The sequence below is a fragment of the Lampris incognitus genome, chromosome 21, assembly GCF_029633865.1.
Source record: "Lampris incognitus isolate fLamInc1 chromosome 21, fLamInc1.hap2, whole genome shotgun sequence".
Taxonomy (NCBI): Eukaryota; Metazoa; Chordata; class Actinopteri; order Lampriformes; family Lampridae; genus Lampris; species Lampris incognitus.
Window position 1 is genome coordinate 11378421 of NC_079231.1, and position 25599 is coordinate 11404019.

A 25599-nucleotide genomic window follows, 5' to 3' on the forward strand; every position below is an offset into this window, starting at 1 on the left:
GAGGAAAGTGGGAGTTAAGGTTGCCAAATTAGGAGCCGTTAGCTGAGCTGTAGACAGTATTTAACACAACAGCCCCGCAGTGGATGGCCTGTCTGACAATCTGCCAAGCCATCTCACTCACCCTGTAATTAACCCACAGTCAATTAATACTTAATGACAGACCCCCGGCAAAGCAGCTAATCTCCAGTTTTCTGTCAGGTACCATGTTATGTGTGCGTGTAAGGGGCCAGATGGGGGAATAGCGGAAAGTCATATATGAATTTGTCACCGCTGTGATGCGCTGTTGTTTCTGCAAATGTGTCAGAACTGTCAGCCCAACCTTCAGAGTGAAGCAGTTGGCAGATTTTCTGTGCTGTTTAGTCGTGTGTGTGTGTGTGTGTGTGTGTGTGTGTGTGTGTGTGTGTGTGTGAAGATGTTTGTGTGAAGTTTGACCGACATGTCATATGTTTGTGTGTCTCTGTGTGCTCTGCAGGCAGGCACTGTCACCGCTCATGCAATGGACGCTGCTGGGACAACCAGGAGGACCAGTGTCAAACTTGTGAGTAGGCGTAACAGAAAACCCTGCACACACACATCCACCCATCTTACATACAAAACACAAATTCAACCACACACATAATCAGCAGCAAGCATGCACAAACACACATGCACGTTCACTCATCACATGCACACTTAAGTACACAGGCAGACATACTGCATATTCTGTCCACAGCACAAAAATAATAATGTTAACAGGCCGCACACCTCCTTAGCAGCGCCACACAATTGTCGTTGAGTGATAAAAGAAACTGAAACAATAGAGAGACATGCAGAGAGCTGGTGAGACATTCACCACTGGCCCTCTGTGTAATTACAGAATGTTCCCCTCGCATGACACACATCTACGCAGGGGCTGCCATTTTATTTATTTATTTTCTCCCCCTTCCTCTGTGTTGTAGATAGAAAAATAAACTACAAAGCAAAATTTGGTATCTAACACATCATTATGTCTCACCAGCTCAGAGGCGAGTGGCCATCCTGCTTTTAAATAGATCAACTTAAAGCTCCCGCAGGCTGTTTTTGGTAAATAATAGTAATATTATCAACCTCAATCTATGGGCTCAAGTTCTACTGATTAACAAGTATTTTTGGACAAAATAATACTAATAATAATTGTACATTTTATGTATAGAGCACTTTTCAAGGTACTCAAAGACAGCTTACATAAGTTAAATGAGCATAATAGCAACACACCAAAAACATGAAACACACAATCACACATTAAAAGCAATTCTGAAGAGGTGAGTTGTGATTAATGACTTGAATATGAACAGATCGGTGCAGTCTTTGATGTGTTTGGGGAGGAGATTCCAGAGGGAGGGGGCAGCTATGGTGAAGGCTCTGTCACCGTGGGTCTGGTGCTAGGTCCTGTGTGATGGAGACAGTAGGTCCTGTGCTTAGTCCTGTGTGGTGGAGACAGGAGGTCCGGTGCTTGGTTCTGTGTGGTGGAGACAGGAAGTTGGCATCGGAGGAGCAAAGGCTGCAGGAAGAAGTATGGTAGTGGAGCAGGTCGGTGAGGTCAGAGGGGGTCTGATTAAGGAGGGTTTGTGAGTGAGGAGAAAGGCTTTGAATTGGATCCATTGTGGGACGGAGCCAGTGGAGGTTCTGAAGAACAGGGGTGATGTGGTCACGGGAGCAGGAGTGGGTGAGCAGCAGAGTCCTGTATGTACTGGAGTTTGTTTAGGACTTTGGATGATGAGCCACAGAGAATGCTGTTGCTGTAGTCAGTTCTGGATGTGAAGAAGGCGTGGACCAAAGTTTTGGCAGCACAGAAGGAGATTGATGGGTGGAGACGAGCCATGTTTTTTAGGTGGAAAAAGGGCAGTTCTGGTGATTTGATTGACATGGTGTTCAAAGGAGAGGTTGCTGTTGAAAATGATTACAAGGTTGTGGATGTGTGGGAAGGGGGACAGAGTGGAGTGGTCAGTGGTGTGGCAGAAAGTGTGAGTGGTTTTGGTAAGGGATTTGGGACCGTTGATGATCATGTCTAATCACAATTTGGTTTGAGGAAGTTGGCTTGCATCCATGATTTGATTTCAGTAAGGCAGTTGGTCAGACTAGAGTAAGTTGTGGTGATGGATTTAGTGGAGATGTAGAGCTGGATATAGAGCAGTGGAATTGGAGACCATGCCGACATATGATGTTACGAAGGGGGAGCATGTAAAGGATGAACAGGGGAGGACCAAGCAACGAACCCTGGGGGACGCCATGGGAGAGAGGAGTGATGGAGGAGGTGCAGTTGTTGATGCTGATGAACTGTTGTCTGTTTGTTAGATATGACTTTAGTCAGGAGAGGGCAGTACTGGTGATGTTGAGGGAGGATTCAAGGTGGGAGAGAAGAACATACATATACTAAGCAATTGAATATGAGATATTTTTACAAGGACATACACAAGATGTTCCAAAGTAAGATAAATAAAGTTATAAGATACCAATGATGGCGTATCTCTGAATATATCTGTGAGAGAATTACAGGAAGCCCTCTGAACAGATTGCAAACTGCAAAAAAATAATAATGATGATAATAATAATGATAACCACAAATGTAAAATCTGTGTACATCAGGTCTATAGAGTTGAACAATCATGATATAAAACCCTCATCGTCTCCTAGGATGGACACGTAGATGTGCAATAGATGCAAAGTGCACAAGGTGCAAAGTGTGGAAACAGATTTAGTGATAAAACACTTAAAGAACAACATGGAGATGTGCCATGTAGAATAGAACCGCCCTGTGCAGTGTATGTGGGTGTGTGCACACGCACATTCGCATTCATGATTGTGTCTGTTTGTGTTAGTGATTGTGTGTGGTTATGTTATAACTCAAATTAATAGTTTGTGTGCATATGTATGTCTTTATAGTATGTCTGTGTAGTTTTGTGTTACGTACTTTTACAAGAACTTTAAGTTATGTGTGTGTGTGTGTGTGTGTGTGGGCTTGTAGGTTGGTCAAATGTAATTTTACCTGAGAATTTTAAGGAAAGAGATGAGATGGTGTTGGGGTGTGTGTGTGTGTGTGTGTGTGTGTGTGTGTGTGTGTGTGTGTGTGTGTGTGTGTGTGTGTGTGTGTGTGCATTTGTGCATTTGTGCTTCAGACTTTTTTGAAATCCCTCTCTCTCGTGCCATCAGTGACAAAGACAGTGTGTGCAGAGCAGTGTGACGGTCGATGCTTCGGGCCCTACGTCAGCGACTGCTGCCACCGCGAGTGTGCTGGAGGCTGCTCTGGACCCAAGGACACAGACTGCTTTGTACGACTGGACACACGCAAACACTCTCTCTCTCTCTCTCTCTCTCTCTCTCTCTCTCTCTCTCTCTCTCTCTCTCTCTCTCTCTCTCTCTCTCTCTCTCTCTCTCTCTCTCTCTCTCTCTCTCTCTCTCTCTCTCTCTCTCTCTCTCTCTCTCTCTGTCTCTCTCCCTCTCTGTCTCTTCCATTGTTTTTCTCTCTGTGTTCCATTCTCTCTGTCTCTGTCTCTCTCTTTCTCTCTCTGTGTTCCATTCTCTCTCTCTCTCTCTGTTCTATTGTTTTTCTCTCTCTCTCTGTTCCATTGTTTCAGTCTTTCTTTCTTTTTCTTTCATGCACACACACACACATTCGCACAATCACAAGTACACACACTCAAACATATATCTGATAGAAAGATAAAAGTAAACCAAAAAGGTAAAACGGTATAAACACACACACACACACACGCAGGTCTCAAACTGCACTGCTTCCAATATCCTGCCTTGTAAAGGTCCACGTCTGTGTGAAACATCTGTCTGCTGTACCCACTGTATGAAAATGTTCCACTTTAGTTTACCGGCTGATAAATTATTTGTCACATTACGGGGTTCATAAAAGTCTGCAGCAGAGCCACGACTCTAAGAGCAAATTGGTGATTCATTGTTCCAATTAATATCCCGTTTATCGCCTCAACCCCCCCCCCCTCAAAACACACACACACACACACACGCCTCTACTGAGGGGATATTGCAGTTGTAATTCACAACAGAGGCTTATCCAATTCAATTACTGATAGCTGTTACATGCCACGGCCCCAGACGACTAAACACTCGGGGAAATTTTATGGGGGAAAACATTTCCCCCATTTAGATGAAGGCTTCGGATCAATGGCTTCAATATTTCTCCCGTTCACCGTCCCCAGACAGCAAGGGGGGAACAAGACTGCGGCGTGATTCGCGCGTCGTCGTCAGGACGTAAAAATGAAATGCGGCTGTAATACACTCTCACTCACAGTGACTTATCTGAGCGCCCCCCACCCCCAAACACCCAACCATCCAAACACATTCGCTCACATTCAGATACTCTTACCTCTTCGTGCACCCCTCGGGGAACCCTCCAATACTTTCTATCTTCAGTGATTATAATTCTGTCACATAGTGATGATATGTTGGGCTATGGCTAGCAAAATGGACCCCAAACTATTTCAGCGAAACTCTGAGCCAAATAAACCAACTCTTCCTTCTTTTTATGACCTATTTTCTGCTGGGCAACAGCCTGGCCAGTCGCGTTCTTACCTGCATGTAAGAAACTCGATATGTTGGGTCAAAGATTCTCCAAGGCACATGTTCTACTTGTGGGTTTTTGGTTTTGAAAAGAAAGAAATCAGCCTTTAGAATTAACGATTTCCTTATGAATCAGTCAACAATTGAACCACTGACCTTTTAAAAACCAAGATGGACGTAATACCTTATCCATGTGCTGTCTGTGGGGATGATGATTTTATTTTTGGAGCCACAAGATAACGTGAAGGATAGCTCCCTTTTTTTAACTACCTGAGGCTTATTTTCATACTTTTTGCTATTTTGCATATCAGTTGTTATATCATTTTACTCACCGGCTTCATTTTGGAGATTTTTGATAAAAAAAATGCATGGTCTAGATGTTAAATTGGACTTATTGAAACATGTCTGACACTCGTATTCAGTTGTCCCATAAGACACTGTTGTAAAAGTGAGTCCACCCATGGTCCTGTCCCAAAACTACAAAAATAAGACCCAGGTTGTAAAAAAAACCTGGATTTTCCTTTTACCTGCCGTACATCGCACAATATTGCACATCTTTCCAAAATGGCAGGACTTCCTGTCTCTGATGGGTTGTTTTATCTTGTACGCAGGCTTGCACCAATTTCAACGACAGTGGGGCGTGTGTGACCCAGTGCCCCCAGCCCTTCGTCTACAACCCCACCTCATTTCAGCTGGAGCACAACCCCAGAGCCAAGTACACCTACGGGGCCTTCTGCGTCAAGAAATGTCCATGTAAGTCCTCTTTCCTTTAATATAAAAGACTGCAATAAATATTTACCAAGCAATGTTCAGAACTACTCAAATTGCCATTAAAACTATATTGACAAGCTGATTATATGGACCAAAGAAGTGCATAAAGGGCAGCCAGTGGAAGGGCTTTAATATCCCTCTTCCTGTTGGACATGGAAGAAAATTAAGCATCTAACTTTGATTTCTGCTGTGCAGCTGGTGTATCATTTAAGTTGGACCAAAATCAATCACATAACATGAAAAGTTAAGTCTGATATAATCATACTTAATTTTTCATGTCTAAGGGCCCTGACATGGCCAGTGATGGGCCGTTGGTGAGTGTCTGTGGCCCTAGTTTTTGTGGCACTAGTCCGGACCCCTGTCGGCAGCATTTTGGCTGATTCAGCATGTTGAATCGGCGGAGCCCGTCGGTGAGAGAGATCACTGTGATTGGCTGTTCAGCTTAGCGCTGTTCAGCTTAACGAATGTACATGCCGAATGTACATGCTAGCTGGCCGTTGGCTGTAGTCTTTGCGGTGGGTTCAAGTGCTACTTTTAGGCCCAGGCAGCAGGTGACGTGAGGCAACGCAACAGTCGGCCTTCGTCACCACTAGTCGATTTGGTGTGTCTGGGCCCTTAAACCTTGTCTCAAGAACTGTGAGGGAGTGCTCTGGTCCTCATTAATAATCATGAGCTGACCATTGATGGACAGGTATAAGCAAGGGTTTGCTGTGGGTGGGGTTTCACCTATTGATTATTTGATCTGATTAGCTGTATGTGAAGGAGTGTCTGATGACATCTTGAATATAAAAAAAATGTCTGACAAAAGATGAACTGGGGGAGCTCTTCTAGAAGAAAAAATAGAAAACCTGAATTCTACCTTTTGTACTTATATTCCATTCGGTAGAAAGACAGTACAAAATATAGAACAATTAAAGTCGTAAGTGTTGCTAGGAAATCTTAGTGTTTCAGTTTCTATCCAAGTTTAATATGATTCTCCGATACAGTTCCTAAATGTAGCTTAAGAATGGCTCTAGCGTCATCGTGAAAATGAGCCATGGTAAATATGAACGAATGGTAGCCTTCCCTAAACTGTTTTTCTGTATGTGTCAGATAACTTTGTGGTGGACCACAGCTCCTGTGTGAGAGCCTGTCCCAGCAACAAGATGGAAGTGGAGGAGAACCGCATCAAGATGTGCATGCCCTGCACTGACATCTGCCCCAAAGGTAGGAAGTTGAGGTTGTGCTCGGACACATATACAGGTGTTCTAGAAAAAATGTATGGTAACAAATGTAAGTGTTGTAAGAGCTTATAAGTACCCAATTACCATATTTCCCGGTCTATAACTTGCTGTTTTTTTACTCGTCTGGCTGGTCCTGCGACATATCCAAAGTGACTTACACGATATGTCTGTGAATGTTCTCATTCATCCAGGTCATGGTTATCCAAAGGAATTGAATCAAGTGCAACTGGACTTGGTTATATATCTGTGAAGACGTTTCGCCTCTCATCCAAGAGGCTTCATCAGTTCGTGCCTTTCTGACTAGACCAAGCTAGTCTGACTGGCTGGTGATGAGACTCAGATATTTAGCCTCTTTGGAGTTGTTATCAGAGCTATTGATGTCAATGGCTCTTTTGTGTTCCGATGTTTAGCAACGACGGTCATTGGAGGTGTTAGTTTCAACTTCGTTAGTGCTCCATTCTGTGGTCATGAGTCGTTGGAGCCGTTAGTGACTGACTGTTGTTCTTGGAGGCTAGGCTTCTTGAGTCTCCTGGGTAGAGATGGAAGGACGGCATTGTAAGTGGGAGATAGGTGGTGTCGCAGACCTCCTCCTCTGTTGAGGGATGGTTTTTTTCCAGTTTCGCATAGATGGCTTCCTTCACCCCTCTTTCAAACCATCTATCTTCTCTGTCCAAAATGTGTATGTTGCTGTCCTCGAAGGAGTGTGTCTTCTCCTTTAGGTGTAGATAGACTGCTGAGTCTTGTCCTGAGGAGTTTGGCCTTCTGTGTTGGGCCATCCGTTTGTGTAGTGGTTGTTTGGTTTCTCCTATGTATAGGTCAGTGCAATCCTCATTGCATTGTACGGCATACACCAGATTGCTTTTCCGGGTGTGTGGTACACGGTCTTTGGGATGAACCAGTCTTTGTCGGAGTATGTTGCTGGGTTTGGAGTATACCGGGATGCGGTGTTTGTTAAAAATTCTCCTGAGTTTCTCGGAGACCCCAGAAACATACGAGATGACTGTGCTATTCCTCCTGTTCCTTTTTTCCTCGTCGCTCACCCAGTTGGTCTTTCTGGAACGTGTTGCAGTTTTCACACAAGTCCAACTAGGGTAGCTGCAGGTCTTTAGAGCTTCCCTCAGGAAAGAACGGAAAGAACACGAACACCTGAGGGAAGGACAAGACTCAGGACAAGACTCAGCAGTCTATCTACACCTAAAGGAGAAGACACACTCCTTCGAGGACAGCAACGTACACATTTTGGACAGAGAAGGTAGATGGTTTGAAAGAGTGGTGAAGGAAGCCATCTATGTGAAACTGGAAAAACCATCCCTCAACAGAGGAGGAGGTCTGTGACACTACCTATCTCCCACTTACAATGCCGTCCTTTCATCTCTACCCAAGAGACTCAAAAGCTTAGCCTCCAAGAACAACAGTTGGTCACTAACGGCTCCAACGACTCATGACCACAGAATGGAGTACTAACGAAGTCGAAACTAACACCTCCAACGACCGTCGTTGCTAAACATCGGAACACAAAAGAGCCATTGACATTAATAGCTCTGATAACGACTCCAAAGAGGCTAAATATCTGAGTCTCATCACCAGCCAGTCAGACTAACTTGGTCTAGTCAGAAAGGCACGAACTGATGAAGCCTCTTGGATGAGAGGCGAAACGTCTTCACGGATATACAGTACTTCTTGAAAGTATGTGAACCCCTTGAGCAGTTTAGATGTTTCTGTTGTTTTACCATGATTTTCTTATTTTATTATCACCAGTTTTTATGTATGAAATGTCAGATATATGTTTATCAATTTCATGTACTTGTTTAGTGGGACTTGTTTAAGTAGCCCAAAAACTACATGAAACATGGAATTAGTCTATGTGCAAAAGTAAGTGAACCCCCAGCTGCATTGGTTAAGTCAAGCAGGTAACAGACTCGGGTGAAACACATTTGGGTGCTTAATTAATCATTTAAGCAGACCAATGAAATGAGACATCCTTGGGAATGGGTTTGGCCTGCACTAATTAAAAGAGAGAGGAAACCAACCAAACCACTGTGGTCCCATATAAATCAACAATGCCGAGAGCAAAAGAGATATCCGAGGACATGAAGAAGAGGGTAGTGACAGCCCATCAGTCTTGGGAGGGATATAAGACCATCTCCAAAAGATTCCAGCTCCATCCATCCACTGTAAGACAAATAATTTACAAATGGAGGGCCTTCAACATGACAGCAACTCTGCCTAGAAGTGGACGCCCATCAAAACTATCACCCAGAAGCACCAGAAATATAATAAATCAGGTAAAGGCCAACCCACACATCACCTCTAGAGAGTTGCAGACCTCTCTGGTAGCATCTGGGACAAATGTGCATGCATCTACAATTAGACGAAAATTGAATAGCCATGACATTCATGGGAGGGTTGCTAGAAGGAAGCCTCTGCTCTCAAAAAAGAACAAAGCTGCCCGCTTCAACTTTGCCAGAGAGCACTTGGACAAACCAGAGGCCTTCTGGAAGTCCATTCTCTGGACAGACGAGTCCAAAATAGAATTATCTGGTCACAATCAAAACCAACATGTTTGGAGAAAAGCCAACACTGCATATGAAGAAAAGAACCTCCTCCCAACAGTGAAGCATGGTGGTGCAAATGTGAAGGTCTGGGGCTGCTTTTCTGCTTCTGGACCTGGACGACTCCATATTATCCAAGGAACCATGGATTCTCCTGCATATCAACAAATTCTTGACCAGAATCTCCTGCCATCAGTCAGGGAGTTGACGCTGGGACGAAAATGGATTATGCAACAAGACAATGACCCAAAGCATTCCAGCAAAACTACAAAGGAATGGCTTCGGAGAAAGAGGATTCGTACTCTGGATTGGCCCAGTCAAAGTCCAGACCTTAATCCAATTGGAATGTTGTGGCGAGACCTGAAGAAGTTGGTACATACCAAATGTCCCTCCAATCTCTCTCAGCTGGTGGAGTTCTGCAAGGAGGAGTGGACAAAAATCCCCATACGCAGATGCGAGAGACTGGTTAGTGGTTACAGAAGATGTTTGGTTGAAGTAATGGCTGCAAAAGGAGGAGCCACAAAGTACTAATACAAGGGTTCACATACTTTTGCACATGTTAAATTTTCAGTTTTTGTGAAATAAACCACCTTTGTTAAATTAAATAATGAAAATATATCTCTTTTTGTGTGTGTGTCCATTATTTGGAAGGTGTGCTTTACAAATTGGGATTTGGATGTATGTGTAATAAGCTTATCTTAATGTTTTTTACAAAAACAGTGACCATGTCTGGAGGGTTCACAAACTTTCAAGCAGCACTGTATACCAAGTCCAGCTGCACTCGATTTAATTCCTTTGGATGATTTACGCAATGTAATTTTGTCGGACGGATATGCTGCATTTCAACTCCGGCCACTAGATGGCATTGTTCAGTCTTGTGAGTCTATTGAAAATACTGTACCACCAAAAAAAATACCACGCCGAAACGACTTGTGTTTTTTTTTCCTCGCAACAACACGTTTTTTTGCTGAGTGCAATTTATACTCCAGTGCGACTTGTAATCTGGGAAATATGGTACTCATATATCAAATACTATTTACAGCTACTTATTACAGAAGCATAACCCATACACCTAATCACTGCTGAAATGTGTATAACCCAAAAAGGATCACAGAATCACTTTGACAGGTGCACACAAAGGTTTTAAGGCATTGGAAAAGAGATATATCGACAATAAACCAAATTTCATAGTACATACTTTTTGGGGGGGGGGGGGGGGTTCGCTCTTTTTCTCCCCAGTGGTACTTGGCCAATTACCCCACTCTTCCGAGCCGTCCCGGTCTCTGCTCCACCCCCTCTGCTGATCCGAGGAGGGCTGCAGACTACCACATGCCTCCTCCCATACATGTGGAGTCACCAGCCACTTCTTTTCACCTGACAGTGAGGAGTTTCACCAGGGGGACGTAGCACATGGGAGGATCACGCTGTTCCCCCCAGTTCCCCCTCCCCCCCGAACAGGTGCCCTGACTGACCAGAGGAGGTGCTAGTGCAGTGACCAGGACACACACCCACATCCAGCTTCCCACCCACAGACAAATCAGTTGTGTCTGTAGGGATGTCTGACCAAGCTGGAGGTAACATGAGGATTCGAACCGGCGAGCCCCGTGTTGGTAGGCAGTGGAATAGACCACCACGCTACTCGGACGCCCTTCATAGTACATATTGACACATGGTAAAAAGACACCACAAACTAACACACAAGGCTGTATATATTAGGTTATACATAGCACACAAACCCATGTATGCACACACACACACACACACACACACACACACACACACACGCACACACACACACACACACACACCAAAGGTGAGGCAAGTGAAATGAGTGAACCTTGAATTGGTAGGGTATATGAATAGGAGGTTATAGCAGTAGATTAAAAAAACAGTCAAATAAGCACAGTTTATTCATTACAGCACTAATATGTAAAACCTTCTGCCGGTAACCACTTAAATTTAATGGCTTGATGCTAACAATGGTGATATTGAATCAGGAGTAGCCCAAAGGAATCTATTAAAAGGCTTAAAGAAAATCCCATTTATTTTTTTATACGAGCAAGCGCTGCCCTTTTTCTTTTTTTTTCCTTCAGCATCACTGTATGCAGTTTAAAGCAATTCATTGATTCTAATGTTTCCCGTCAAACAGTTTAAACATCTTTGTTAATTTCAAGCTAATGCCATGAATTCATTCCCCACCCCGGCGCTCCCATCAACTCAATCCTCTGAGGAAATGGGAGCTCACGTTTCCGCCTGAGCTTTACATTACCATGCACACATTCATAAGTCTCTCCCCAGAGATTCACTTCATCTGCGAGGCTCAAGAGCCTGATATTTGGTTTGAAGTTCCCTTCCCCCAACACGACCATGGATCACGGCGCTGTCTCTCTCCCGCTTTCTCTCAGACTCAAGCATGTCCTCCATGGCCTGGTGACCATTTACCAGATGACAACAAATCCCAGTGTTACAATCTGGGACCAGTCGTCCCAACATTTTTGTCTCGAGGATCCCAGACAGACCAGGGACACCCATTTGGGAAGATGTTTGATTTAGAGTTGAATATTATAACTTTCTGCTTCATGTGGGGAGGTAGAAGCAGTGAGAGAAACCCTGTGTTTCAAATGGTCCTTCTCAAACATGGAGTTGGGCTTATCCCTTTGAAAGAGAAGTCTGGCTTTAAACATCATCGGTCTTATTTTCATTGTGTTTTCCATCATTCATATCAGTTATGATGTCATCTTACTCACCAGCTTCATTCTGTAGATGTTGGACATGGACCACTGCGGGACTCAGCTTTACAGCGGTGTCTTATGGGACAAGTGAGAAGGTGTGTTTAAACAACAGCGCCCCCTAGTGTGTCAGTCAGACTGTGTCCATGACTGTCCATTATCTATGACTTCACTATTATGCTGGCCGGCTAGTTTATGGATGGTTACTACTGCCTACGGTAAGTATAGGCTGCTACTTCCTGCAGGCTGAACCAGGAAGTAGATCAGCAACGTTATCCACTGTTGATCATACTGGACATCTCACATCATAACTTTTATCCTTCACTTCCCAATATGTGGTTTAGATAATTGGGTTGAATTGGACTTGTTGAAACATGGCTGACCCTCCTGTGCAGTTGTCCCATAAGACATCGTTGTAAAGCTGAGTACAGCAGTGGTCTATGTCCAAAACCTTATAAATGAAGTCGGTGAGTAAAATTACATCATAAGTTATATATGTATGATGGAAAAAAGCTACCCTGATTGTAAAAATATACAAACCCCAATTCCAATGAAGTTGGGACGTTGTGTAAAATGTAAATAAAAACAGAATACAATGATTTACAAATCCTTTTCGACCTATATTCAATTGAATACACAACAAAAACAAGATATTTAATGTTCAAACTGATAAACTTTATTGTTTTTTTTGCAAATATTCACTCATTTTGAATTTGATGCCTGCAACTCGTTCCAAAGAAGCTGGGACAGGGGCATGTTCACCACTGTGTTACACCACCCTTCCTTTTAACAACACTCAATAAGCGTTTGGGGACTGAGGACACCAATTGTTGAAGCTTTGTAGGTGGAATTCTTTCCCATTCTTGCTTGATGTACGACTTCAGTTGCTCAACAGTCCGGGGTCTCCATTGTCGTATTTTGCACATCATAATGCGCCACACAGTTTCAATGGGAGACAGGTCTGGACTGCAGGCAGGCCAGTCCAGTACCCGCACTCTTTTACTACGAAGCCCCGCTGTTGTAACACGCGCAGAATGTGGCTTGGCATTGTCTTGCTGAAATAAGCAGGGATGTCCCTGAAAAAGACGTCGCTTGGATGGCAGCATATGTTGCTCAAAACCTGTATGGACCTTTCAGCATTAATGGAGCCTTCACAGATGTGCAAGCTACCCATGATGCCATGGGCACTAACACACCCCCATACCATCACAGATGCTGGCTTTTGAACTCTGCGCTGATAACAATCTGGATGGTCCTTTTCCTCTTTAGCCCGGAGGACACGACGTCCATGACTTCCAAAAACAATTTGAAATGTGGACTCGTCAGACCACAGCACTTTTTTCCACTTTGCGTCAGTCCATCTCAGATGAGCTCGGCCCAGAGAAGCCGGCAGCATTTCTGGGTGTTGTTGATATATGGCTTTCGCTTTGCATGGGAGAGTTTTAACTTGCACTTGTAGATGTAGCGACGAACTGTGTTAACTGACGATGGTTTTCCCAAATGTTCCTGAGCCCACGTGGTAATATCCTTTACAGAATGATGTCGGTTTTTAATGCAGTGCCGCCTGAGAAGTCGAAGGTCACGGGCATTCAATGTTGGTTTTTGGCCTTGCCGCTTACGTGCAGAGATTTCTCCGGATTCTCTGAATCCTTTGATGATATAATGGACTGTAGATGATGAGATCCCTAAATTCCTTGTACGTTGAGAAACGTTGTTCTTAAACTGTTGGACTATTTGCTCACGCAGTTGTTCACAAAGTGGTGAACCTCGCCCCATCCTTGCTTGTGAACGACTGAGCCTTTCGGGGATGCTCCTTTCATACCCAATCATGACACTCACCTGTTCACGGTTAACCTGTTCACCTGCGGAATGTCCCAAACAGCTGTTTTTTGAGCATTCCTCAACTTTCCCAGTCTTTTGTTGCCCCTGTCCCACCTTCTTTGGAATGAGTTGCAGGCATCAAATTCAAAATGAGTGAATATTTGCAAAAACAATAAAGTTTATCAGTTTGAACATTAAATATATTGTCTTTGTAGAGTATTCAATTGAATATAGATCGAAAAGGATTTGCAAATCATTGTATTCCGTTTTTATTCATGTTTTACACAACGTCCCAACTTCATTGGAATTGGGGTTTGTACATAATTATCCTTATGTATCAGGAAATTAAACCGTATTCATTTTCTGTGAGTTTCTGGCAGTCCTGAGAAAAACCTTCAGTTTTAACAGATAACAATTTTCCTCCATAACTTCAGAATGTACTCGGAATTTGAGGAGGGGCTTAAGGAGGTGCTATAACAAACTGATAGGTGTAAGAGGCACCCAATAGAATCACAGGTTATTACTGACAGAGCAGTTTATTGTCAGGAAAAACACCCTGGGGGAACAGACGAAATGAAAACTCACAGGGCAGTGGCCAGAATAAAGGCGGATAAATCAAGAAACTTCTAGGCATTTGGGTGGTGTAGCGGTCTATTCCGTTGCCTACCAACACGGGGATCGCCAGTTCGAATCCCCGTGTTACCTCCGGCTTGGTCAGGCATCCCTACAGACACAATTGGCCGTGTGTGCGGGTGGGAAGCTGGATGTTGGTATGTGTCCTGGTCGCTGCACTAGCACCTCCTCTGGTTAGTCGGGGCGCCTGTTCGGGGGGGGGGGACTGGGGGGAATAGCATGATCCTCCCATGTGCTATGTCCCCCTGGTGAAACTCCTCACTGTCAGGTGAAAAGAAGCAGCTGGCGACTTCACATGTATCAGAGGAGACATGTGGTAGTCTGCAGCCCTCCCCGGGTTGGCAGAGGGGGCGGAGCAGAGACCAGGACGGCTCGGAAGAGGGGGATAATTGGCAAAGTACAATTGGGGAGGAAAAGGGGGGGGGGGTCCCAAAAAAAATCAAGAAAGTTCTAAATAGAACATAGTTTCGATGTTACATATATTTATGTATAACATTATATAGAAGGTATAGAACAGTTCCATATTTGAGGACAGCGGTCTGTGTAACCGAGCTCGGCATTGATGGACACAAATGAACTTAAATGAAGTTGGTTTTACAACTGTGTTACTTTGTGAAAAGTTGAATAAGCTATATTGGGGAATTTCATGAATGAGGACCATCACAGATGTTATTTGAACAGAATAATGTGCATAATTTCATATGTACAAATGGTCCCTTGGATCGTAGTGACGGTCTGAGTGTTATCAGTGACTATAAACCCACCTTTTCTACCAAACGGAGACAGCAGCTATCTTCTGTGGTCAAACCCCATACATGGACCCCCATGTCCTCGACTGGCCGGCCAGCTGATTACACCGTCATGCAGCGGGAAAGGGTTAATGAGAGACAGCCCAAGGAACTGGGAAATGATAACAAATTAACATTTCAGATATGGAATTGGCTGATATAAATCACTATCAAAAACTGGTTGCACCACTTAATGCCACCCTTATTCATCATCCCCTCCCCACCCCTCCGCCCTGCCAGAAACACTGGGCCCGCATTGGACCGCATGGTGTAATTAATGCAGATGTAATGGATTCATTAGATAGAGGAATTGGCTCTGAATTGGCTCACGTGTTCCTAAGTCAGCAAAGGAATTTCAATTTGTGTGTGTGTGTGTGTGGGCCATGGCCTTGCCTATGCTCCAAAGTTGTTTTTTTTTTATTATATATTTTTACTTTTCCTAAAGGTTGTGTTTTTTTCGAACAGTTAAATGGTGACTAAAAATGTAACCAACACCTGGTAGCTTGAATCATGCAAAAAACACTGAAGCAACATTAATTTGAAGCCTTTTCTTCTTATAATGTGTGTGTTTGTGTGTGTGTTTCCATCCATTTGTGTCACAGTGTGTGACGGCATAGGAACGGGCAGCCTGCAGACAGCTCAAACTGTGGACGCCAGCAACATCGACAAGTTTGTCAACTGCACAAAGATCAACGGCAACCTCATCTTCCTCATCACCGGCATCAAGGGGTGCGTACCACCATCGCACGCTGTGAAACGTTACTCGCCACATGAGGACAAAGTCATTGGGGAGTTGTGTGACAGTTGCAAATTTGCTCCCGCAGTAGAAGGTTATCCAATGGATCTGGATGAGCTAGTGCTGCTAGATGATTAATGGTGTGGCGCACAACTTCAACGTGTGTGTGTATGTGTGAGTGAAATAACTTGCATTGCAGGAAACTGGTATTCTGATACCAAAGAGAGCCATATAACAAGCCTCAGATTTGGTTGTAAGAGTAGAATTTAATATTAGTGATAGTGGTATAAGTATAAATTAGTATAAATCTTTCCTAACAAGACCGGGTCAAAGCCGAGTCTATGTCTGGATCGTGTAGCGTCAGTGTGCAGAATTGTGGCCATTGTGTTACAGGGATAGTCAGTTATAGTGTCTATAATTCCTGGATATTAAATATTCATCTGCAGTTTTGTGTAGTGGTCCCAGTAGTATTTGTTGTTAAAGTGTACTGAAGTAGCACATCACATCACATGGTTAAGCTACGTTTCAAAAAAAAAAAGAAAAAGAAAAAAGGCTATGAATGCAGTAGCAAGAACAATATTTTCCACACATATCTTGGGATGTTTGATTTGAAAGAGAACTTAATTTAATTGTAAGTATACGTATTCTAATTATCCTTTAACTCCCCTCCTCTTTCATCTGTTTCTATCTGTGAAAGTCTCGTTTTTCCAAGACTCACTCTGGATTGACAGGCGAACTCAAAGAATGGATTGTGGCTGCTGATAGCACTGTGAATTGTGCATCATTGGCAACCACTATCTGCCACGTCTCAAGGTCCGATTCACAAAAGATATTGTGCCGCTGATATTACAGCACAAACACACCCATTCAGTTTTGCATCTGATTGCAATTCTCCATGTGTCAAAGTATAACTGGCGGCTTTGCACGAAGAACTCAGCAGGCAGGTTCAATGTCCTCCTTGATGTCATCAAGTATAGCAAGAATTGTTTGACCTGGCAACCTGCATCTGCAGATGATTTCAGTCTCAGCTAAATCAAAAAGTGATATCCTGCTGCAAAATATCTGCTCACGAGCACGCCTGGCATGACGAGGCCTTCGCCCGGCTACAGTCACTGCTGCCATGATCACTGGGAAGTCTGGCCGTCAGTCACCAACAACTCTCTGAAGACACCGATCATTTTCGCTGCATGTGGCTGTTAGCACTGGTGTGCAGTGAGTCTCATTTGCATAGAAAGGGGCAAATTTTGCACCAAATGTATGCATATTACCTAATGTAAATACATGCAAATAGCACCGGAGCACCGAGACGCTGTTTGCTTGGCAGTGCAGTTAGGGCTGCATTTCACCCTTAGCGGGTTCTTTGAGAATTACACGGTTTCTTTTTGTCTTACTTGTGCAGGTTTAGCAGCCACAAATGCTGCACATTCCTTTTGTGAATTCACCAGGGAGTGTTTTGTCAGAGTCATTGTTAGTTGGGATGCTTTAACTGTGCGTTCTCCCTCATGCCGCTCGGCGCTCCGCCGGCCAATCGTGTAACTTCAGTGACGTTGTTGGTCACCTGATCCAGCGGCCCAATAATGTCAAACATGATCACTCAGGTAGTCAGTCAGTCAGTCAGCAACATGCGGGTTTGTACGGCTGGCCCGGTCCAGCCAACAAAAAAAAAAGCGCAGTGGTTAGTGCGGACACCTTACAGCAGGAAGGTCCTGGGTTTGAGCCGTGGGGTAGTCCAACCTTGGGGGTCGTCCCCAGTCTTCCTCTGTGTGGAGTTTGCATGTTCTCCCCGTGTCTGTGTGGGTTTCCTCCAGGTGCTCCGGTTTCCTCCCACAGTCCAAAGACATGTAGGTCAGGTGAATCGGCCGTACTAAATTGTCCCGAGGTGTGTGTGTGTGTGTGTGTGTGTGTGTGGGTGTGAGTGTGGGCCCTGTGATGGCCTGGTGGCCTGTCCAGGGTGTCTCCCCGCCTGCCGCCCACTGACTGCTGAGATAGGCTCCACCATCCCTGAGAGCCGGATAAGCGGGTCAGATAATGGATGGATGAATGATCACTCAGGCAGTCAGTCATCGACATTCGGGTTTGTAGGGCTGGCCCACTGGTTCAGTCCAAAAAAAAAGAAAAGAGTATGTAATTATGAAAAGAAAGTATAATTATAAATGTTGGTGCAGCTTTAAGTGTTGGTACTTACTGAAAAGGGTACAGCAGCTCACAGAAGTGGTTTTGTCAATCATGATGTCTCTTTTCTCTTTCCTGCCATGTTGCCCCCCCCTCTCTCTCTCTTGCCCCCCCTCCACAGGGACATGTACCATGGTATTGGTGCTTTAGACCCTGAGCGTCTGAATGTGTTTCGCACCGTAAAAGAGATCACAGGTGAGCAAGGGCTTCAGTTCAGTTGCTGTGGAGACCAAGGCCAAACAAAACAAATACATTGTGTGTGTGTGTGTGTGTGTGTGTGTGTGTGTGTGTGTGTGTGTGTGTGTGTGTGTGTGTGTGTGTGTGTGTGTGTGTGTGTGTGTGTGTGTGTGTGTGTGTGTGTGTGTGTGTGTGTGTCTCCACATGCTTATCCAAGATAGATGGAGGACAAGAAGGGGAGAGAGAATGTTTTTCCTGTTTTGTTTTGTTTTTTTTTACTTTGTCGAGGACCACAGGACAGGGTTTTCAGTCGGTACTGAATAGTGTGTGTGTGTGTGTGTGTTTGTGTGTGTTTTTGTGTGTGTTTTTGTGTGTATTTGTTGGTCTGTGTATGATTACATATGTATTTTGTGCTTGTGTGCACATTTCTTTGCTATTAGAAGCCTTAAGGGGATGAGCAATACCACATATTCAGAGCTGTTTGTCATATTAAACGGGCAACTCGCAGTCCAGCCAAACAGCTAATGGAGTGAAAAGTGCATTTCCATAATGAAAACCGAGTAACGGTGCTTCCTCAGCCACTTCCGGTCCAGTCTCTTCCAATGTGAATTTCCACACATGCTGATGTGATATTATCTATCATTAAATAGCAAGTACCACTGGACAAATGATCCTGGCTGATGTTATATCCATTCTGTTAATTAGTGTTTCTTGTCTTTTTCCGGACACATTTCCTCCAAAAAAACGAACGCTCACCTCACCTCCACAGAAGCAGAGCGTCCACACCAGTACACACATTCAGATGTCTGCAGACACGTGTGTTGCTGCTCGTGTTTGTGGTTTTTCTTAAGGATATTATCTGCAGTTCTTTTTTTGATCAAGGTCTTTTTATTTTTATTTTCACATGATATCACCGGTCTAAACAAGTCCAACAGAAGAGGAAAAAACTTAACCGATCCCCCCATCCTCCAAAATACCAGACAGGCCCATATAAAAATTATGTGGGTTATCTGCAATTCTTTCCATAAAAGTGTCATATTTGATCTCCTTTTCCTGCTGGCATTTTTGTAGCAACAGCCATTTAATGTATTAGTGTTCTGTAATTGCTACTCTACATGTTATTGTAGCGACTTCCGGGGGGCAGCCGGGACGCAAACCCAGGTCTCCCTCACTACGGGCGACTACGTTAACCAGTCCACGAAAGGGACTGGTTAACGTAGTCGCCCATGATGCAGGAGACATGGGTTCACATTCGCGTCCCGGCTGCGGTGGTTCCCGGCTGCCCCTTGAATTCGCTACATTGGTGTCGGAAATGGGATGGCGGGACCGTGAGGCCATTGGAAGTGCGTGCAGCCAGAGGTGTGAGGGAGTTGGTATGCTGAAGCGCAGGGATGCACTTCCGGAAGGAGGGGGGTAGTGTAATGACCACAGATGAATAGACTCGCTAGCCCTTGGTTAACGGGTCGGACCGTTTAGTCAACTGGTTAACGCAGTCGCCTGTGGTGCGGGAGATCTGGGTTCGCATCCTGGCTGTGGTGGTTCCCGGGCTGCCCGTGGAATTCGCTACATTATTTTTCATTGGTCGCTCCTCTCCTCCCTCTGCATTACACTTCCGGATCGTGAGATCATGTGATCGATAACTGCTGTTTATTCTCTTACCCTCTCTCTTTTATGTTCTGCTCTAACCTCTTCATTTGTCCTACTGATTACACTGTTTTCTGTCCTTAGTTCACTTATCGCTAGATTCACCTTCCTTTTTTTTTTCTCAAACCACTCTTGTGTTAATGGGTAGCCTTTCATTAGTAGTCAGTTTACTAGCTTCAAGCTTAGCCTAGCTTAGCAGTTAGCTTTATTGCATGCACAGTCAAAGCCTCGATTAAACAATGATGTGTTGTGACTGTTCCGTAGTTACAGATATGTTGCCCCTATTAGAGAAACGTGTCTGAGTTAGAGCAGCTGCTTTCGGCGAGGATTACGTTAGATGTGACGGGCACTCCAGATAGCCTTAGCCCTGGGCCTGACAGCAGACCTGCTATTGTTAGCACTAGCTCAGCCTCGTTGGCAGATACAGCGGAGTTTGTCCCTGTTTATCGGCGTTGGAAGGCTTGCAAGAGCAAGCCACTGGTTTTGTGAACTGGTCTGCAGTCTGCTTTCCCGACTGCAAACCAGTTTTCGCCCCTCACCAGCCATGTTGGTAGTCCTACCGGTCAGCATGCCTCTCCCACTCCTGTCAGCTGGGAAAAGCAATGCACGCTACTGATAGGAGATGCCATTACCCGCAATATCAGATTAGCTTCGCCAGCCTTGGTTTGCTGTTTACCCAGGGCCAGAGTCTCCGACATAGAGGATAATCTTAGGGTGCTGGCATCACGGAGGGAGAATGGGGGAACCCAAGAACCCAGCACCACTTCTAATGCTAGGATGAAGCAATCAGAGATAATAAAAGCTAGCCTAGCCAGGACACCTGAGTTGGCCAGAAAGGTGTCAGCACCAAATAATTGTCTCTGATCCCATACCCATGAGGGGTAATGATGAGATGCACAGTAGGCTCAGCTCAATGAACAACTGGCTGGCCCGTTACTGTAATGAGCAGGGATTGGGCTTCGTTGATAACTGGCCTTCTTTCTGGGGCCACCCTTACCTGCTGGAAGCAGACAATGTTCACCCTACTGGGGACGGTGCCGCTCTTTTGTCTTGCAAATAAGATAGCTGTCTACATGTAGTTTGACACTAGGGACTTATGCTCTGTTTCTTATTGCATGTTTTTATTGTTTGTTTTTTATTGTTGATTTTACTTGTTTTTTTACTGTGTTGTTGTTTATTATATATGATGTAAGGTGACCTTGAGTGTCATGAAAGGTGCCATTAAATAAAATGTATTATTATTATTATTCAATTCAAAACTTTATTGCAGACTCAGGGTCCATAACAAAGACAAGGTTAAAAAAAACAAGAGGAAAGAATAAAGCCGTGAAAGATAAGAACCATAGGTAAAAGATAACCCGAGACAATACATAAAGTAAACACAATGAAATTACATAAGAGGAACAAATCAGTGTCTTATAAGAAGGCAGCTATACCAGTGGTCCCACTGCCGGGATTGGTAGCGTGTGGCACTTAAATCAGTTAAACTCTTGATGATTACATTATCAGAGTCATTGAGCCGGCAAATAAATTTATACATAAGATTTCTTAGAAGAGCCTGAAAGGTGTTGACTCCTGCAGCCACAAACATTTCACTTGCACTACACCATCTAGGTCTTTTTAGTAGTATTCTCATAGCATCATTATAAGCTACTTGAAGCCTCGGTAAGCTTGCTTTTCTTTGTAGTTTAATCACAGGTGTGCAGTACAAAGTGGTGTATAATATGCTCTGAACAGAGACATCTTCACACTAACTGAACACATACCAAACTTGCATGAGAGTGTTGTTATTATTATTATTAATAATAATAATAATAATATAATTTAGCAGGTTGTAGGTGATTTAGAGAGCCTGCTAGGTTTAAACCTAGTGCAGATGTGGAGTCAACTAGTTTAGTTAGTATATTAAGTCACGGAATTTCTCATACTGTAGATTATCATTCTGACAGCTTGGACTATAACATTGAGACTGTCTCCCTGCCCTGCTGTATTACTCCCAAGCTCTCCTCTCCTAAATGTGTGAATCACAATAATCTAAGAGTCATTCCTACCACTGGTGTTGGTGAAATGTGCAAAAAAAGTATCTAATAAACTACTGAATCAAAGTTATCAAAAGTGTGACCACATTTCATCCAAAGCATAGGTCATCAAAATTGTCAACTAATAATACAAGGTGTCTAATTCCAATTAATATTTCACCTCTTGGTAGCTCTAAAGCTCTGCCTACTACTGATCACTTCCACAAGATGCTTAAATTTGGTTTCATAAATATCAGCTCTGTCTACCAAAGCCTTACTAACAAATGATCTGAATCTTGAACATAGTTCTGATATGATTGGGTTAAGTGAAACATGGCTGAAACCAAATGTTTTCCCTCCCTTAAATGGAGCTTCCCCACCTGACTATACTTATTCCCATGTAGCTCAGGCAAATAAACAAGGTGGGGGGTGAAGTCTATTTTCTATTGAACTTCTAGACTTGAATCTAAATTCCAATCTTTTGAGGCTCTTATTCTAAGTCCATCTCCCTCAGGCACAAATAGACTTTGCTTAGTCCAGATTCTGATACTCTATCGACCTCCTGGCTCTTACTCACTATTTCTTGAATAATTTGGAGATTTTTTCTCAGGTCTTGTTATCCATCCATTATCCAATCCACTTATCATGCTCAGGGTTGCGGGGATGCTGGAGCCTATCCCAACAGTCATTGGGTGGCAGGCGAGGAGACACCCAGGACAGGCTGCCAGTCCATCACAGGGCCAGGTCTTGTTATTCTAATGAGATTCTAATTCTTGGTGATTTCAGTATTCATCCGAATAAGGCTGCTGATCCTCTAAGTAAAGCCTTTCTGGCACTAGTTGATACTTTTGGATTTGCTCAGTTTGTTCAAGAGTCGACTCATTGCAGTGGTAACACCCTTTATTTGGTTTTATCTAAAGGGATAGCTGTTTCTGATCTGAATGTCTTGCCTACCACATCTGCTGTGTCAGATCATCAAATTTGAAGCATTATTGGTCTGTCCTGTTAATTTTGGCGCAGATGTAATTTCCACTTGCCACATTGGTCCATCCACTGTAGCTGCATTTGGCCAGCAGTTGTCTGAAGTCTTGGCTCCTTTCACTGTAAAGACTGACTGTTGAAAATTTCACTAGTGACTTAAATGTGTCCCTCTCTAGTCTCCTCGATTCAGTTGCACCTCTCACTACAGAGCTAGGCGACTAAAGAGGCCTACGCCCAGGTTTAATGATGAGACTCGTGCTCTTAAGCGGGCTGTAGGAGAGACTATCTCTCTTGAGTCCTTGACTAAACTCATGTCAGCTTCTAAACCAACTACTTGCCTTCTTGATCCTTTACCAGCAAAACTTTTTTAAAAGACCTCTGGCTGTTCCTGGGACCTACAATGGGTAGACATTATCACTTACTACTGGCACTATTCCCAGCAGTTTTAAGACAGCTGGGGTCAAACCTCTCTTAAGAAACCACACCTCGATTCAGGGTCTCTTAATAACTATCGACCAGTCTCTAATCTTCCATTCTTTGCTAAAGTACTAAAGAGAGTTGTGTATAAGCAACGTTTGACCCATATAGAAGAAAACTATATGAACCTTTTCATTTGGCTTTAAGGGCCGGTCACTCCACTGAAACTGCTCTGACCAGAGTGATAAATGATCTTCTATTTGCTATGACCTCTAATTCCACCTCTGTGCTTCTACTACTGGACCTTAATGCAGCCTTTGACACCACTGATTACTGTATACTATTAGACAGAATAAATTGTAGTTTTGGTGTCTCTGGTTTAGCTCTCTCTTGGCCTAAGTCCTACTTGTCTGGAAGAAAACAGTGTGTCTGCTATTATAATATTACGTTGAAATTCTCTAACGTTTAATATGGTGTACCTCAGGGCTCGGTTTTTGGCCCGTTACTTTTCTCTCTTTATATTTTGCCTCTTGGCCAAATTATACGCAGTCATGGAATAAATTTCCATTGCTATGTGGATGATACTCAGCTGTATGTGCCTATAAGGGCTGGTGATTATTAATTTAGAGGCCTGTTCAGCTGCTGTGAAAAATTGGGTGTCTTTAAACTTCTTGCTTTTAAATTTGAATAAAACCGAGATTCTGGTCGTTGGCCATGCTAGGCACAGACACCAGTTTGATCAGTTAACAGTAATGCTCGATTGATTTGATTTCACAAAATATGGCAGCCAAAAATTTTGGTGTTACTTTTGATCCCAGCCTTTCTTTTGATAAGCACATTAAAGAAATCACCAAGACTGCCTTTTTTCACTTAGGTAACAGCTAAAATTCAGTCTTTCCTCTCCATGGCTGATGCAGAGACTCTAATACATGCATTTGTTACATCCAGACTTGATTACTGTAATGTTTTGTTTTCAGGTCTGCCACATGCTAGTACTAAAAGCCTTCAGATGGTTCAGAATGCTGCGGCTAGAATCCTAACTAAATCTAGATAATTTGACCATCTTATACCTGTTCTTGTCTCCCTTCATTGGCTTCCTATCCATGTTAGATCAGACTTCAAGGTGCTTCTCCTGACTTATAAAATCCTAAATGGACTTGCCCTGTCTTACCTGTCTGATCTCCTTAAACCATACATTCCACCTCGAGCGCTCCGCTCTCAAAATGCAGGGCTTCTGTGTGTACCCAAAGTTAAAAAGAAGTCAGCTGGTGGCAGGGCCTTTTCCTATCACCTATTCTTGTGGAATAACCTGCCTGCTGCCATCACACAATCAGTCTGTTGAGTCCTTTAAATCCAAACTTAGAGCTCATCTTTTTGCCTTCGCATACATTTAGTTGTCTTTAAGTTGAGTGCTTTACAACCTGTACTGCAGGGTGGGTCGGTTTCTGTCCCAATGAATTTACCAACCACTGTTCTGCTGATGAGATTATAGAGTATAGATTATTGGCTATTGCAAACTGTTCTCTTCTCTCACATGTCTTTTGTCTCTCTCCCTGAATCATGTCTTGTCCTTTCTCTTTTTCTGTGTGTGAGTAGTGTGATGTGAGTCTCCCCTGTGGGCCTGTGTAGTCTGTCCTCCTCCCAGGTCTCCATGGTTGATGGTGGTCACCACCTGGAGTCTTTCACACTTTCCCCCCCTACAATAAAATAAAAACCATGGTTTGAATTATTTGTTCACTGCGCTCATGAGATAATAAAGTGTTTTTCTTGTTAATAAAGTTCAGTAACTGTATATTGCTTCTCATCTTAAGGTTACCTGAACATCCAGTCCTGGCCTGAGAACATGACAGACCTCGGGGTTTTCTCCAACCTGGCCACCATTGGAGGCAGGTCTCTTTACAGGTAGGTGTGTTTGCTGATGGACTGTTGAGCAAATCCTTCAGGTGATGGCTGTTATCCAATAAGGGTGGAGCGTCGTGATGATTTCAAAGTTAGAGAACATTCTTAAATCAGGGTGCGAATTTCAGATTGAAGTCCATGGATAGACCGTCACGTCTCTACGCTTTGTCAACAGTGTCAATATATGATGTCATGTTATGAGGATATGTTAAAAAGAGTATTTTTTTTGGGGCGTCTGGGTAGCGTAGCAGTCTATTCCACTGCCTACCAACACGGGGATCGCCGGATTGTACCCCCATGTTACCTCCGAAGCCGGATTTGGGTGTTTCCTAATCACTGCACTAGCACCTCCTCTGTTCGGTCGGGGCACCTGTTTGGGGGGGGGGGCTGTTGGGAATAACGTGATCCTCCCACACACTACGTTCCCCAGGCGAAACTCCTCATTGTCAGGTGAAAAGAAGCGACTGGTGACTCCACATGTACGGGAGGAGGC

General features: G+C 43.8%; 1 protein-coding gene across 1 annotated transcript in view; it reads left to right on the forward strand.

Annotated features, from left to right (window-relative positions):
• Positions 1-25599, forward strand: part of LOC130131813 (receptor tyrosine-protein kinase erbB-4-like) — a 350966-nt gene that overhangs the window by 188705 nt on the left and 136662 nt on the right. The window contains exons 6-12 of the mRNA XM_056301588.1: positions 473-538; positions 3169-3287; positions 5157-5298; positions 6409-6522; positions 15665-15791; positions 18092-18165; positions 25019-25109. Coding sequence (XP_056157563.1) covers positions 473-538; positions 3169-3287; positions 5157-5298; positions 6409-6522; positions 15665-15791; positions 18092-18165; positions 25019-25109 — 733 coding nt within the window. The remainder of the gene's footprint in view (positions 1-472; positions 539-3168; positions 3288-5156; positions 5299-6408; positions 6523-15664; positions 15792-18091; positions 18166-25018; positions 25110-25599) is intronic.